The 16,861-nt window shown below is 41.4% G+C and overlaps 1 protein-coding gene across 1 annotated transcript in view; it reads left to right on the plus strand.

The window, feature by feature from the left end:
* Positions 1-1,127: 1,127 nt before the first annotated feature.
* The window catches only part of LOC116989172 (eosinophil peroxidase-like), a 29,484-nt gene continuing 13,750 nt past the window's right edge, over positions 1,128-16,861 (plus strand). Inside the window, exons 1-7 of the mRNA XM_033046397.1 lie at positions 1,128-1,144; positions 1,593-1,765; positions 5,480-5,612; positions 6,922-7,051; positions 9,807-10,013; positions 14,934-15,276; positions 15,901-16,061. Coding sequence (XP_032902288.1) covers positions 1,128-1,144; positions 1,593-1,765; positions 5,480-5,612; positions 6,922-7,051; positions 9,807-10,013; positions 14,934-15,276; positions 15,901-16,061 — 1,164 coding nt within the window. The remainder of the gene's footprint in view (positions 1,145-1,592; positions 1,766-5,479; positions 5,613-6,921; positions 7,052-9,806; positions 10,014-14,933; positions 15,277-15,900; positions 16,062-16,861) is intronic.

The following is a 16,861-nucleotide window of genomic DNA, read 5'->3' on the forward strand; positions in this document are numbered from 1 at the left end:
TCTGTGTGAAAAATGTTTTTCTCATCTCTGTCCTAAAGGATTTCCCCCTTATCTTTAAACTGTGACCCCTTGTTCTGGACTTCCCCAACATCTGGAACAATCTTCCTGCATCTAGCCTGTCCAACCCCTTAAGAATTTTGTACGTTTCTATAAGATCCGCCCTCAATCTTCTAAATTCTAGCATGTACAAGCCGAGTCTATCCAGTCTTTCTTCATATGAAAGTCCTGACATCCCAGGAATCAGTCTGGTGAACCTTCTCTGTACTCCCTCTATGGCAACAATGTCTTTGACCATTGGGCATTGTGACATCACACGATGGAACGTTCACCAGGTGCTGGTGCTCCTGCAAAGGCATATGTAAATGAATCCATTCCGATTGGACATATGTAAACATCGGGCATTGTGACATCACACGATGGAACGTTCACCAGGGGCTGGGGCTGGGGCTGCTTCTATGGGTGAGATGCCAGTTTTTTTTTTTGAAATATTGGGGGGGGGGGGGGGGGGGGGGGGGTGGAGAAGGATTTGATTAAAAATGTGTACATAAACACGGCAAAATGTAATCAGGAGTGGATACTTTGAAAGAAAAGTGAAATCTCTACCGAAATGGAAAAGATCTCGGCGATTCTGCGTCTGGTTTCAGCGTAGCAAGGAATCAAAGGAAGAAAGGCGGCCGGCGGCCGGCAGCCGGACGGACGCCGGACGTCGGCAGCCACACAGTTTTAAAGATAGATAGATATTGCAACAAGTGAGTTGGACAAACTATGTGGATATTCATGGTTGCTAAGCCCCAATTTGTCAAAGTACCTCACAAGACTAAGTAGTTGAGGAAGATACTATGACAGCATTTAAAGGACACTTGGACAGATACATAGATAGGAAAGGTTTAGAGGGATATTTGCCAAATTTGGGCAAATGGCATTAGCTTAGATGAGGCATCTCGGTCGAAAGAGATGGGCCAAAGGGTTTGTTTCCCTGTTGTATATCCCAATGGTCTGTGGCTCTAAGTAAAAACTAGGGAGAGAGTGAAGATTGAAAAACAGTTCCAGTAGAAGACATTTTACAAGATGTGATCCTAGTACAGTTAAATTTAGATAATCCAGTACCCAACCATTTGGAAATCCAGATGATTTGGCTCACCAGGTAATATTTCCCACGTTCTTCCGACTCGCCAGCCCCCTGCTTCCAACACGCCCTACTGACTCACCGAGGTACCAGTTGCCATGCTCCCATTTAACTATCTGGGGCCCCATTTTCCAAGCTCTTTTCAAACTGATCAGGGTCCTAGGAAACTTGCTGAATTCGCTGAGAAATGTATTATATAACATTGTAACCTTAAAAAGTGAATTCAAAATATAGTCCAAATATCTGGCAGTTTGGCACTACTAAAGTCCCAAGAATGCCAGATTATTTGAAATCTTACTGAATAATAACATTGTTGTAAAACAGCTTTGTTCATTCTGATCAATTACAATAATCTCGCAGAGACAGAGGGCTTTTGAAAAGATTGAGTAATCACAAAGCACGAGGTTGTTCAATGTATTCATTGCTATCCTGCAGTCCATCTGATTGTTCTTTTCTATTTTCGTAGCAGAAGAAGCAATACTAACACATCGTCAGCACATTCTCATCTTCTGACTTTCTTCAAGCAGTTTACAGCAAAGAACAAGATTGAGGTGCAAAATGCTGAGAATGTGCAGATTTCACTGAGGCCCAAACAACACTGGGTTCATGTGCCCAGTCAATGGGAAATCAATATAACAGGTCAGTTTAAAATTGAATCAAGTATGTAACAAATAGGAGCATCAATGGGCCACCTACCCCTTCAACATTTTCAAAGAACACAATGACTGAGGCCCCTTGGCTGAATCAATATATTCTCAGTGAATACATTTCTCAGTTCTACGTAGCCTACTTATTCTCAAACAGTGCCCACTGGTCCTAGACTCCTCAGTCAGGGGAAACATTCTCCACACATCTGGATAGTTGAGCCCTTTAAGAATCTCACAAGCTTCAATGAGATCTCAAACTCTTCTAAGCTATACATAATACCATCCCAGTCTTCTCAATCTATCCTCATATGGAAAATGCACCATCTTTGGAAATGAACTCCTAGTGGCAAGTACATCATTTCCTGGATAAGGGGATTGAAGCGACCCACTGTACTCCAGGTCTGGTCTCTCCATGATGTGTACAATTGCAATAAGACTTCCTTACTCCGATGGTGCTCCAATTCTCTCACTGTAAAGGCTAGTATACAACTTGGCCTAATTACTTTGCTACTCATGCACATTGGTATTCTGTAATATGTGTACAAGCACATCCAAGTACCATTAAAAAGCTACACTAACCAATCTTTCACCATTTAATGGAAACCTTTCTTATTTTTGTTATGTGCACCAAAGTGAAATGGCTGAGGAGCAGATCTCTAGGTGATGTTTCAAGTCAGGACCCTTAAACAATGGTCCCACATTTACCCTCACTAAACTTTTTCTTTCTACCACCTATTAAAGTTCTGGCAGTCTGCTTTAAATGTTTCTCACCAATTTATGCTCATATTCTACCTTTATCAATGTCAGGTCATTTCTCAGGCCTACCGCTTTTTCTGGAAACTAAAGCATCATTTGAGTTAGAACATTAAGTTTTCTGATAAGCCATGGATAATTAGTTATCCTTTTGGGTGTTGTGCCTTAAAGGATTTTCTTTTCAACGTATGAATTATTTTTTTAGATATGGGTAATTTTCTGTCTCCTCTCATGCCTTTCAATGCATTCTCCCTATTAAACACACCCGACACTTCTCACATGCAATCATAGTGTCCATTGTTTAGATCTAAGACACTAGATGCTCATTGAATTACATCACTTTCAAACTCAATGTAAAATTCTATCACATTATTGTCACTCTCCACCAAAGGCCTCGTGATAACAAGATTATCAATCAACCATTTTCATTGCACAAAACAAGATATAAAATAACCTTTATCCTCGTTGATGCCTCAAATATTGATTTTGAAATGTGTCTCAAATACATTGCATGAATTCATCTTCCACCATATTCCATGAAATTTGATTTGTTCAGTCTGTGTGTAGTCGGTCGTCCATGATCATTGTATTACCCGGTAACAGGCAGCTCTAATCTCTTGATCTATACTAGTCCAATATTACAGTTACTATTTGGAAGCCTATAAATAACACCTACCTATATTTCCTGACCTTTGCAACATCTTAGTTTGACCCAAATTTATCTAATGCTATATCATGATAGCTCTTGCCATGATCATTCCTCACCACTGCACTAATCTTCTATTTTGTTAATCATACTACAACACATAGCTTCCTCATCATTTTTACTTATCACATAGCTTCCTATCATTTTTGTCTTTTCTTCCTAACTATAAAATACCCTGGAATATTTAGCACTCAGCGTTGTTGACACGTCTTGAATAATATATTCCCGCTATTTGTGGAGGAAATTAATTTGCCTTGTTGAAAATGAGGTGAACATTCAGGTACAATATGCTTTTAATGAACTGTAAATTTTCATTTTTCTCTACTGTAACCTGGTTGTGCTGTTCAACTATTTTTGACACCTATTAATTTTACTAGCTACTTTTCTAACTTCACCTTCCTGTTTTATCTTTATCCTTTCTCAATACCCTGTGAGGTTTCCATTGGCTGTCAGACTAGTTTAAACCGACTACAATAGTAACAGCACAATCTTCCTTTCTCTACACATTAGCCCAAGGCGTAATCCTGAGATCACAAGGAGGTCCTACTTTTTAAAATGTTTCCTAGGTCTGTAAATTCTGTCTACATAATCTCATTCCCTTTTCTACCTGTTTAGTTGGTACTAATGTGAACCAGGACCTCACACAACCTTTTCAGAGTGCTCTGTAACTTATGGCGAGACACACGTTCAGAATAAAGTGATCGTTATTGGCAGATACAGAGTCACACACTCGCGCGCTGAGAGTGAGGACTAACTGGGTCCTTGCAGTTGCAGTCTAGCACACCCATGACGCATGACGTAATCTTCCCGCCAAAGCAGTCACGTGCCCGTTCCAGTTCTACTAAAGAGGGTTCGGTCAATAAATGGCCTAACCACCAGATGGCGCCACAAACTTTTCATTGACATCCTTGATCTTGGCACTAGGGGACCAACGTCTACCACAGAAATGCATCAGTCACTATCCCTGACTGTTGAATGCCCGATTACTATTGATCTCTCACTTCCATTTCACTTCCCACAGCTCACCCCTCACCCCGGCCATGACATTGAGCCATTTTCAGTACCACATTCAAGGCATGGATAGGAAGGGTTTAGAGGGCTATGGGCCAATGTACATAAACAAACTTAGCCTGGTATGCCAACTTGGTCGGTATGGACAAGGTGGACCCAAGGGCTTGTTTCCGTGCTCTACAGCTCTTTGGCTCTGACTATACACCTCCAATGAACCATCACCCCCAAAAGAAAACATCTGTTAGAGAGTGAGGTTGACTCAGAGGACTGCAGCACCATTAGCCTGCTTCTCCATTAGCTGTCATCCAAAGCCTCTCTGCCTGCTCTTGGTTCAGCTGCAATGTGACCACTTCCCTCAATAGACTATTCATGAAGTTCTCAGCCTCACAGATGCACCAAATTGAGTACCGCCACTTCTCCAAGCCCCATGCAGATCTCAAACTGCTGCAGCTGGAGACACTTCTTGCATGTGCAGGTGGCTGGACCACTGGAAATGTCTGGGACATCCCATCTGTTTGTGGAGGTATATTCCACCCAGTCAGTTGCCCTGTCATACCTCACCCTCATTAATGACCAATGCACTTTCAACACATCAGAAAAGACGTCACAACCTGCCTGATTTGCACCAGTGTAACCCACCTCTTAAGACTGTTAGACTCCAAGGACCACTGTGTACAAGCAAGACACTGGGTATCTCAATGAGTTGGAGCTCAACTGTAATAGATATTGATGGAAAGTTATCTTGTTATTCTGGTATGCCTCAATTTTCTAAATTATTTACCTGCCAATTGAACCCAGGAAAGATTTCCTTTCTTCTGGAAATACTGTATATTCTGTTATTCTAAATCTGAGATTGTGGATTAAATCCATACCATAGGCTTAGAAAAAATGATAGAATGGGAATTAAATCAGGCATTAATTTGGGTTTTGTAGACTGAGTGATTAAACCTAGAAACAAATTTCAAAAGATAAATATTCCAAAGAAAGGGTTCAGCATGAATGATGGTCACATTATAGGTACATTCGCTAGTTTTATGATGGGCAAGCAACAAAATAATATCTACACAACCAGAACCAATTTGCAACCTTAACCTTCATGGAAATGTGATGAATCTGTCATGAATTCACTAAATATGTCATTCAGCATTGATACTTATGGTAAACATAAATCCATTATCAGTCTCAATAAAATATTATATTTCCAGACTCTTCCACTCATGAGAATTTGTTCTTTAGATCGTCTAACTGTCAGTGAGCTGGACAGGATGATACATGCAGCAAAGAGTTCAAGAGTTGTCCAGCCTTCTGTCTGTGAAACTGGCTGCTGGTCCAACCGATACAGAGCTATCAATTCCATGTGCAACAACAGGTAACGTTAAAGTGATCTTCACTCAATTATGGAATGAGATAATTACATCTTTCTAAAGAAATGAGGAAACCAGCTACGTATATGAATTATACAATTATGTAGGCTACATTAAAATGGAGTCAAATGAAAAAAACTATTTTTAATCCATTAGTTACATAATCTACAGAAACTACATGGCCAGTAACCATAAAACTTCTGCACCCAATGACAACCTGCATTCAAATTGCTACGTTAGTATTGTAATATGTTCCAAGGTCCTTCTCAGAAGGTACCAAATTACCAAACAAACTTTGATACCCAGGCTTTTAAGGAGATAATAAGATGTAACCAAAGACTTGTTCAAGAAACTGAACCTTCAGGAAGAGTTGGAGGCAACAAAAGCAGCTGTAGATACTGGTGGAGGAGAGGGGGAGGACATTTGAGTTCCACAGATATCCAGAATTGGAGCACAGAGGGTGAAGCTGTTGAGGGAGTGGAAAACTAGATTAAATTGTACTGTGATCAAGCAGAAGTCAACCAAGACAGCTATAGTAGAAGAGGGAAATCTCACCCACTTGCTCAATCTCCCATCCACCAAAGTAGAATCAAGCATGTATAGGGCTGAACCTCCGAGGTCTAATGGAACCACACTCAAAAATATCATCCTAGAATCACCCGAACATCACTGAATAATGAGATTACTATAAAACATACTTACTAGCCATCTCTGCTATGTAAATCTCCATATATCATGATGACGTCCTGATGCGCAAGTCAGCCCGTGTGGTGGGCAAGTTCACATTATTTTCTAAAGGCCACACAATCTACAGTTAACAAGGTATACCAAGCCGTCTGAAAATTCAGGGAAATGCCTGAGGTTTTTAAAATCAGATTATAAATATGTTGGGACTTCCTAACTTGCTGAAAGAGTCTGACAGAAGCTCAAGATTACACGTGACAATTAAATGAAGGAGTTAATGATCTGGCTTGCTACAGGACAGGTAACCTGCCCTCGAAACAGCTCAACGACATTATTCGTCAAATGGGGAAAGGTATTGTACGGACCCCAAACTCACTTAATTTCAGATAATACATAGATGTGCAGATCTGGCTGTTTGCTGGAGATATTATTTGCAGTTCGACAATATCCATTACCCTTTGACTCCATTCACAAGAAAGAGAAAAGTGCAACGGGAAGGATTCCCAATGACATCTTTGGAAATTAATTTAACAAGGCATGAAAATAATTTCTGACTTCATTTTACATGTATAATGACTGCAGGTGTAGAAATTGTGGTCAAAATGATATTTCCCTTCTGCTCACTTCCAGGAGGACTCCGTATCTGGGAATACCCAACATGCCATTTACTCGTTGGCTTCCAGCTGAATATGAAGATGGATTTTCCCTTCCAAAAGGCTGGATACAGGGGAAACTTTACCTGGGATTCCCTCTGCCACCGGTAATTATTGGCACTCAATTATTTCCTCTGGTAGTTTGTTCCATATATCCACCATCGTCTATGTGAATAATTTGTCCCTTGAGGTCATCCAAACTCTTTCTACTCTTCCATTAAACCTATGCCCCCTAGTTCTTTATTTCCCACTCAAGGAAAAAAAACTCTGTGCATTCACCCTGTCTATTACCCTCATGATTTTTACACCTATCAGATCACCCCTAAGCCTCCTGCGCTCCAGGAAAGAAAGGTAGTTCAATAAGGAAACAGTGTTCGCATAACATTGTCTCGATTTTAAATCCTGTGAACTGTTAATATGAACAAATAAATGGCTCTATGTGTTTGAAGCTGGTGTAATTGCCAGATTTCCCAGGGATAGCGGCCCAACACTTTGTTCGTTGGCTGGTATTGCTCATATGAACAGTCATGGGAAACAAAGGGCTTTTGGCACCAGAATACACAGAATTTATGATTTAAGATAAATGGTGATGGTGTGAGTGCTTTCTGTCCAGGTAGTCCTCACACATTACCTGCAATATTAAATATACAATACCGCACACCTACAGCATGCAGAATTCACTTCCGAGTTCCTCTCAATTTAGAATTTTATATAACAAAATTTAAATTAAAATGTTTCTCATTGTGTAAGTTTGATTTAGGTGGTACAGATAGACCAAGATTTCTTTAAATTAAATCGATTCTCGTTCATATAATCAATATCAGGTATTAAGATATATAAGACATAATCTTAAAATCTAAATAATTGGTGGTTAATCTATGTTATATACTTAGTGTTTTATCTGTTTATGACCAAATAATATTGGATGTTGTACCTAAAAATCAATGCTGCAACAACAGAGGGACTGTTCGATGCTCAAACTCTGATGTTATTGACTGTGCCTCTGAGGCCAAGGAAAATGGCAGCCACTGTGCTTTTCACTGTTGGACCAGTTCCCCAAAAGTTACAAAAATGAAATCTTGTGAGGTTGAAGATATTTGTAAACACTCCAGGTTTTTCAGTCATTAGTCAAACAGAAGTCCAGATATTTGACTGTAACCACTATACTTGCTCTCCACAGAGGGCCACTGCTACAAAGACGGCTCTAAGTCATTTTTCAAATGAACTGAAACAGTGCCATTGCAACTGTGAGGTTAAAGGTCTAATTGTGTCTGTAACCGGAAAGTGGCCTTTACAACCCATGCATGAACAGAAATGTTTTTCTTTCATCTAAGGAGCTGCCAGAGGAAGCTGTAGAAGCAGAATCAATTACGACTTTCGAAAGCATTTGGACAGATATATGGATAGGAGGGGTTTGGAAGGATATGCAGCCAATGTAGATAAATGGGTCTAGCGCAGAATGGCAACATGGTTGACATGAACACGCGAAGCCAAAGAGCATTTTTCACTACTTTATTGCTCTATGAATCCAACTCTCAGTCAGAAATCTGAAACAATGTTAGCCTCAATATTATCAAGTGATTATTTTCTAAAATCAATTTCAGGTTGGTGATTTATCTTCATGTGGAATTGTTAATGCAAATCAATAAATATAGAAAACCATTTAGGTCAGTATGCATTTAGTGCCAGTGCTTTTCATCTGTAAGTTAATTGTTTGGGTGACCAGTAATTTTCATCCGTGATTTGGGAGAGGGATGGAGCACTGGTGGAAAGATATAAATAAAATGGCAAATTAACATGTGAATTTAGCATTATAAACTTGGTCAAATAAATAAAATTTAAAACGATTAAAATCAAGGGGCAAAATGATACATTTTAACAGGGACTGACCCACGCAGAAGAACATTATCCCAGTGAAATCCCACAAAGTGCTGAAATAACTCAGCGGGACAGGCAGCATCTCTGGAGAGAAGGAATGGCTGCCTGTCCTGAGTTACTCCAGCATTTTGTGTCTATCTTCAGTGTAAACCAGCATCTGTGATGAATCCACTGTGTCTGTGGTACAGTGCACTGCTGATGTGGGTATTTGGACCACAATACTATTAGATTTTCCCTCTACAGAGAAATTCCTTTAATGCATGTTAGAGAAACTGGGAATTAATCAGGAATCAAAACAAAGAGACAACATTAAAAACCTGGAGAAATGTTGAAACTAATAATATATGTCTGAAAAAAGCACTGAGAATAGCTAAGGACAAACTGCACCCCCTCCACACACACATCTGGTTCCCCTGCCATCAGGCAAGATATACCGTAGCATCAAAGCTCGGACTACCAGACTGCTAAACAGCATCCTGCCACAGGCTGTGAGGCTGCTAAACAGTCACTCCACCTGATTCACTGACAATTTAATAACTCTGGCACTGGCCACTCAAATCAGCTGCCCTGGATATTTTAATGACAGTTTTTACTGTATTTTAATGTTGCTGTTTTACCTGCTTTTAACTATTTATTACTGTTTCATCAGGGACTGGATTGTTTTTATTGGTTTATTATGTGTGAAATGTTTAAGATTTATGTGCGATGCTCCGGTATTCCCTGGGAAACATCTTCTCATTTTGCACTGTACAATTGTTGCTTTGCAAGATGACAATAAAGGTTGATTGATTGATAAATCCATTCCCAAATAATGTTTTGTGGAATATATATATATATATATATATAATATATAATATATAATATAATGAACAATTTGTAATCAGTACTTGATATATCCTTATATATATATATATATATATATATATATAAGAGGATATATCAAATACTGATTACAAATTGTTCATTATTCTGATTCATCTTCAGGTCAGAGAAGTTTCCAACAAGATCCTGAAAGCATCCATTGAAAACATCGTTTCAGATTCTGAAAGAAGTCGATTATTTGCACAATGGGGCCAGTGGATTAGTCATGACATAAGTTTAACTCAACCATCCAACAATATCCAGGCCTTCAGCAATGGCATCAACTGTGCGACTTCATGTGTTCAGAAAGCTCCTTGTTTCCCCATTAAGGTACAGAATTTATTTTCCATTATAGACAGCTGAATCCAAACAGGCGGCAGAGACTCGGATTCGATCCTGACTACGGGTGACGTCTGTGTGGGATTTGTACATTCTCCCTGTGACCACGTGGGTTTTCTCCAGGTGCTCCATCTTCCATCCACATTCCAAAGACGTGCTCGTCTGTAGGTTAATTTTCGTTTACAGCTTGCCCCTAGTTTGAAGGGAGTGGATGCGACAGTGAGATAACATAGAAATAGTATACAGGTGATCGATGATCGACGTGACCAGGTGGGTCGAAGGGCCTGCTTCAATGCTGTATCTCCAAACTTAGATAAGCAAACATGTTCTTAAGTGGAACATGTAGGAATTTCATTTAGTTCCACTACAATGCTTTCCAGTCTAATTAATGTTAGCTGTCCTAATTCTTACAAAATATAATGGTACAATGTGCCAAAATAATTTGCAGCAGCAATTAGAAAGATCCTGAAAGCTCCTAGTGCAGAATTCAAGCCCACCCTTGGACAAGTCATGTTAGTCTCTTGTATCTATTTTCTTGTCTTCTTCTCCAGTTGTTTCTTCATGTTGAAGAAGTGAGCATGTTGAAAGATTATACAAGAGAGTGCCGTGCTAGAACATGAATTTAAAAAAAAAACAGACTGATGGAAGAACTCAGTGGGTCGAGTGGCATCAATAGAGGCCAAGAGATGATTGTAGTATCGGGTCAAGATCCCCGCATCAGGAGCGTAGAGGGGAGATTGCCAGTACAGTATATAGAAGTGAGAGGGAGGGGTGAGGCAGAGACTGGAGGGTGATCAGTGGAATCAACTGAGGTGGGAAGGTGGGGGAGGAGGAGAGATGATAGCTAGATGGAGCCAGTGGGGATCTTGAGATGGTGGCTGGTTGTTGTTAGGAGAAACAAGTTAAGGGAGGGATGCTGAGCAGAGCAAGGCAGAGCAAGTAAGAATGTTAACCACAACCGAAGGACGTGCATTTCCCCATTGATAAATGAAATATTAATCTGGGTGCATTTAACACTGCCAGTGGTGGTATGTTTACCTACTGAATTGGCAGGTATGCCAGCATTGAACAAAGCAAGCTGTGATCTGTTCCTGAATGCACTCCAAGTCAAATTCCACAGCTGCTGGGTACATCATCCTTTGTTCTGCTTACCACACAAATTGATTGGACGTTCCAAACACTGGCGAGTTGCCCGAGGTACGTGATCGCATGTCTTCGGAATTCCGCGGTTTCTTCCAGTGCGCTGCCAGGCACAATCTCCCAACAGGTGGTTGCGTGAAGCCCTGTACACAACCATGCCTGATAGAAGCATCACAGAACTCTGAGAAAGTACTTTGGCAACGGTGTTTTGCATTCAATAGACAGATTGTGCAAAAATTATACTGTAACATTTCCAATGTTTCCTTCGAATCTACCTCCACCAAAGGACAAAGGACAAAGGACATTTATTGTCACGTCCACCAATTGGTGCAGTGAAATTTGAGTTACCATGCAGCACACAAATAAGATAAACACAACACTATAGAATTTAACATAAAACATAAAACATCCCCCACAGCAGAATCAACGTTTCCCACTGTGAGGGATGGCAACAGAGTTCAGTCCTCTTGTTCACCCATGGTCAGGGCCAATTGAGGCCTCCGCAGTCGCCGCAAGGGCGGCCCAATGTTTCAGGCCCTCTCGCTATGATGGTGAAATTCCGACGACGGAACGGAAGAACACTCTCAGTGGCTTGGAGTTTCCGAATCGGCTGCTTCATACCAGAGACCATGGCTTCCGAGCTGGGCGGAGCTCCAACACTGGCGATCCTCAGCGATGTTAGAGTCAGCGCCGCCCGGGGCTGGAAGCACCGCAGACCACAGCTCCACGGTGTTAAAGTCGGCAGGCCCTCCGGAGCTCCACAGGGCGATCACGGAAAGGCATCGCCCGCTCCACGATAGAATTCGGTGCTGCGCCACCGCTGAAGCTCTGACCGGTCTCCGGCAGGAAAGGCCGCGCCAATCCAGATGGTAGACCACGAGGAGGGGCCGAAGGTGCGGCTCGGAGAAAAGAAGCATCCTCGACCAGGTAGTGACTGAGAAAAACAATTTCCCCCTTCCTCACCCCCCACCCCACACATAAAAAAGACTAAAAGACCTCCAAAAGCAAACTTTTAAACTAAAAATAACAAAAAGGATGAAAGGACAGACAGCTGCTAGCGAGGCTGCCACACTCGATGGTGCCACCACTTGCGCATGGTGCAAGATGGCGCCACTTGCACCATCACTCCTGGCAGCACGTTCGAGGCGCCCACCCACTGTGTAAAATAAAACTTTTCCTGCACATCTCCTTTAAGCTTTGCCCCCTTCACCTTAAACCCATGCCCTCTAGTCTTTGACATTTCCCCCCTAGAAAAAGGATTCTGACTATCTACTCTATCTGTGCCTCTCATAATTTTATGTGCCTCTTAACATCCTGTATATTAAATATCATAGATATGTACAATGCTCAGTCTATTGATCCAGAGCTTCACCTAATGTGAATCAATCCCATAAACCTGGAGGCAATTTAAAAAAAAACCTCAGCTGAATAACTGAGCCCAGACATTTAGGCTAAACCTTTGCAGGAATGTGTGGGAAGGAACTGCAGATGCTGTTTATACACCGAAGATGGACACAAAATGCTGGAGTAACTCAGCGGGGCTGAAGAAGGGTCTCGACCCAAAACATCGCCCATTCCTTCTCTCCAGAGACGCTGCCTGTCCCGCTGAGTTTACTCCAGCATTTTGTGTGAACCTGGCTCTGATGGTCAGAGGCCCTGATGCGCCCCCTGCAGATCAGCTCGCTCAGCTGCAAGCTGCGTGGTGGATCAGATCCGGGAGCATCTACTTACTTGGATACTCGGAGCTCAGCGCTCCAACGCTCCTGGATGCTGCTTGTGGATCAAGCGAATTCACTCCCTCGCCCTTCCCTACTCCAATAGTTTCAATAAGGGAAACCCAGAGGTATCAGTTGAAGATATGCTCCTTTGTGATTAATTTAATTTGGAGCCGCCATACATTCTGATGAATTGTTGATAGAAAAATTAAATCAATCTTTGAAATCTTTGTATTTTCCAGAGCCTGTTTATTCTTAATAGAAATCTCATTATGATCCTCTTTCACATAACGATGACACCGTGTATACATTTGGGGAATCCAATGCTTACATTGGAAGAATATCCAGGTCACAGGACTTAAAACTGTTTTGGGAAAGCCAGGAAACTGGGTGACGAGAATAGGGTCCCTCCATCAGTTGTTCCAACCCATGGAGTCTTCATCTGTTATATTAGAAACATAGAAACATAGAAAATTGGTGCAGAGGTAGGCCATTCGGCCCTTCGAGCCAGCACCTCCATTCAATATGATCATGGCTGATCATCCAAAATTATTACCCTATTCCTGCTTTGTCCCCATATCCCTTGCTTCAATTAGCTCTAAGAACTATAACTAACTCTCTTAAAAATATCCAGTGAATTGGCCTCCACTGCCTTCTGTGGCAGAGAATTCCGCAGATTCACAACTGTCTGGATGAAAACGTTTTTCCTCCTCTCAGTCCCAAATGGCCTACCCCTTATTCTTAAACTGTGACCACTGGTTCTGGCCTCCCCCAACATCGGGAACATTTTTTCTGCATCTACCCTGTTCAATCCCTTAAGAACTCATAGAGCAGTGAAGTGGGGTCGCTATGTAGTTACAGGCAGTCGAGGGCAGCCATAGGCAATCTCCAACGATCCATTCTTTCATCATATGTCAGTCCTGCCATCCCGGGAATTAACCTGGTGAACCTATGCTGCACTCACTCAGTAGCAAGAATGTATTTCCTCAAATTAGGAGACCAAAACTGCACACAATACTCCAAGTTAGATCTCACCAGGACCCTGTACAACTGCAGTAGGACCTCCTTGTTCCTATACTCAAATTCTTTCGCTTTGAAGCCCAACATGCCATTTGCTTTCTACTCTGCCTGCTGTACCTGCATGCTTATTTTCAGTGACTGATGTACAAGGATACCCAGGTCTCAATGCAACTCCCCTTTTCCTAATCTGACACTTCAGATAATAATCTGCCTTCTTGTTCTTGCCACCAAAGTGGATAACCTCACATTTATCCACTTTTATCCACATTATACTGCAACCTCACATGTATCCACATTTTACTGCATTATATTAAAAACATTTATTGCTGTGATAATTTGCCCCTGGTAGCTCTTGATATTGGCAATGGAAGGAATGAATAACCATGTAAAAATAAAGTGACCTTAAGGGCAATACCTAAAGTGCAAAGTCATATGTCCTTTAACTTGCACGTGTATTAATGCTGTCTCATCTTGCAGCTGCTATCTTGGACCTTGAGCGAATAGTGCCTGACAAAATTATACAGTTAATGTTCTCCTTCTTGCATCCATTCCCCGCCTTTACTGCTCCCTCAAACATTGTGAAATTCCTTAAATGTTAATATACTCAGTCCTAGGGCGACCACTCCGTGTATTTTCCACCATCCACAGACGGTAAATCAATATGCACTGTGGCCACTTTGAGATTAAAAAATCAGAACAATTGCAAATTAATGCAGGTGTACACTGATAGGTGTCAGATGACAAGCACAAATTCTAGCCACACATGAGAGAAACACCCATCTTAAGATGCTGTTTGAAAAAATGTCCGATTTAATTTAAATGTGAATCATTTCTGTGCACAGGGCTCTGTCCTATAATTAACTCTAATTCTCTTCCCACAGATGCACCTGACCTACTTTGTATTCCAGCATTTTGTTATTATTTTAAATTGTACATTAAAATCATTCCAGACACTTCAATGGTCAACAGCTCATGTATTCATTAAACTGCTCCTCTACCCCGATCTATCACCCCTTCCCTTGTTGTTCATCCTCAGGTAACTTGTGGTGACCTTCAGGCTACAGACACTCGACAGTGCCTTCCATTCACCCGTTCGGCTCTCACATGCCGCTTGGGATTTGGGAACAGGAATGGATGTGAGCAGATCAATGAACACACAGCTTACATCGACGCCTGCAATGTTTACGGCAGCACAGAAAACCAGGCAAAGAAGCTCAGAAATTTCACCAATGATCTGGGCTTGCTGAAAGTCAACCCTACCTTTTCAGACCACAACCTGCAGTATTTGCCTTTCAGAAATGTTAGCCAGACAAATGTTTGTCCAATGGCCTACAACAAGTACTTATGTCCCAGTATTAATATTCCCTGCATGCAAGCTGGTAAGAAATTTTTGATGGTGATATAGAATAAATATAAGAGCATGGTGTCCTGGTGTTCAGGTCAAACTATTGAATATCATGTACACTGTTCCCTGAGCCATCATTAAGCCTGCTAAAGGGCCTGTCCCACTTTCACGACCTAAGTCACGACCTCTGCCGAGTTTGTCCTTGACTCATACTCGCAGCATGGTCGTCACGAGGTCGTAGGAGGTTGTAGGTAGGTCGTAGCAGGTCGTGATGCTAGTCATAGGTAGTCGTGGCATCAAGTAGGTCGGGGCGTTTTTTCAACATGATGAAAAATGTCCACGAGTAAAAAAGGTTGTGAATTAGGTCGTGAAAGTGGGACAGGGCCTTAACATGAATACTGCACATTTAGACCACTGGATCAAATCTGAGAACCTCTGCCTTTCTGATCAATCAGGCCATTTACCTGGTATACATTCCTCGAACCACCTCTGCTTTAACTAGTTATTTAGAAATTCATTTTGCCTTATTTGTTCACTCCTATTTGGTAATTTCAGATCCTCGGACTATTAATCATAGCATAAATTCAATCTCACCCATACATTTTGACCTCACGTTTTTATACTTGTGTAAATAATGCAATGATCCCATCAATCCTAGGCGATGGCCGAGCAAATGAAAATTTGGGACTGTTGGCATTCCATACAATATTTCTACGGGAACATAATCGTTTAGCGAGGGAGCTGAAGAGACTGAATCCACACTGGAGTGGAGAAACCATCTATCAGGAGGCGAGGAAAATCATTGGAGCTTTTCATCAGGTGAAGGCAAATTGGAGCATAACTGGAAATGATGAGAGGTTTTGTCAACCAGGTTTCCAAAGTTCATTCAGTTCTGGACTTTTCTAACCTGTCTGGAGCTACCATAGATTAATTGATAAAGATTGACTTCCAGGATCATTCCTGTTATATCATGTAATCACCAGGATGGAGAAAGAGAAAAAGCAAACCTTTATCCATCTAACAGTTTCTGTATTACTGTATTTCCTGTGTGATTGTAAATGTGGGACTGTACACATGTGTCCATCTGCACCTCTTTGCATGTGTCTAAGCAGTTCCTTATCACACCTTTCAATAGTGACTTTGCATCCATATGATAGAATTACGTAACTTTATGGATGCTGGGAGATTGGGTTGGGGAGCATTGATATAACTCTGGCTGGAGGTGACAATAAAAGCACGAATGAAGGTTCTATTATTGAGTAGACGAGGCAAGGACAGAGGCAGACTGTGTGAAATATAATATTTCCTTATAATTGGCAGAATGTGGAATCGGAAATCCAGCTCTGGTTAAGATATACATATTACTGATTATATTTCATCCGAGCCAGTAACTGGGACGGCGAATGGAACCTGTGGCAAAGCTACCAGGTTTGTGATGGGTTCAAAGAAGATTGTTTGGATTAGCTGAAAGAAAAGCTGGTGACATTCCTGTTACATCCCTGTACCCAAGTCAAGTCAAGTCAAGTTTATTCGTCACATACACATACGAGATGTGCAGTGAAATGAAAAGTGGAAATGCTCGCGAACTTTGTGCAAAAAGACAAACAAACAAACTACAA

The sequence above is a fragment of the Amblyraja radiata genome, chromosome 28 (assembly GCF_010909765.2).
Source record: "Amblyraja radiata isolate CabotCenter1 chromosome 28, sAmbRad1.1.pri, whole genome shotgun sequence".
NCBI classification, from domain to species: Eukaryota; Metazoa; Chordata; class Chondrichthyes; order Rajiformes; family Rajidae; genus Amblyraja; species Amblyraja radiata.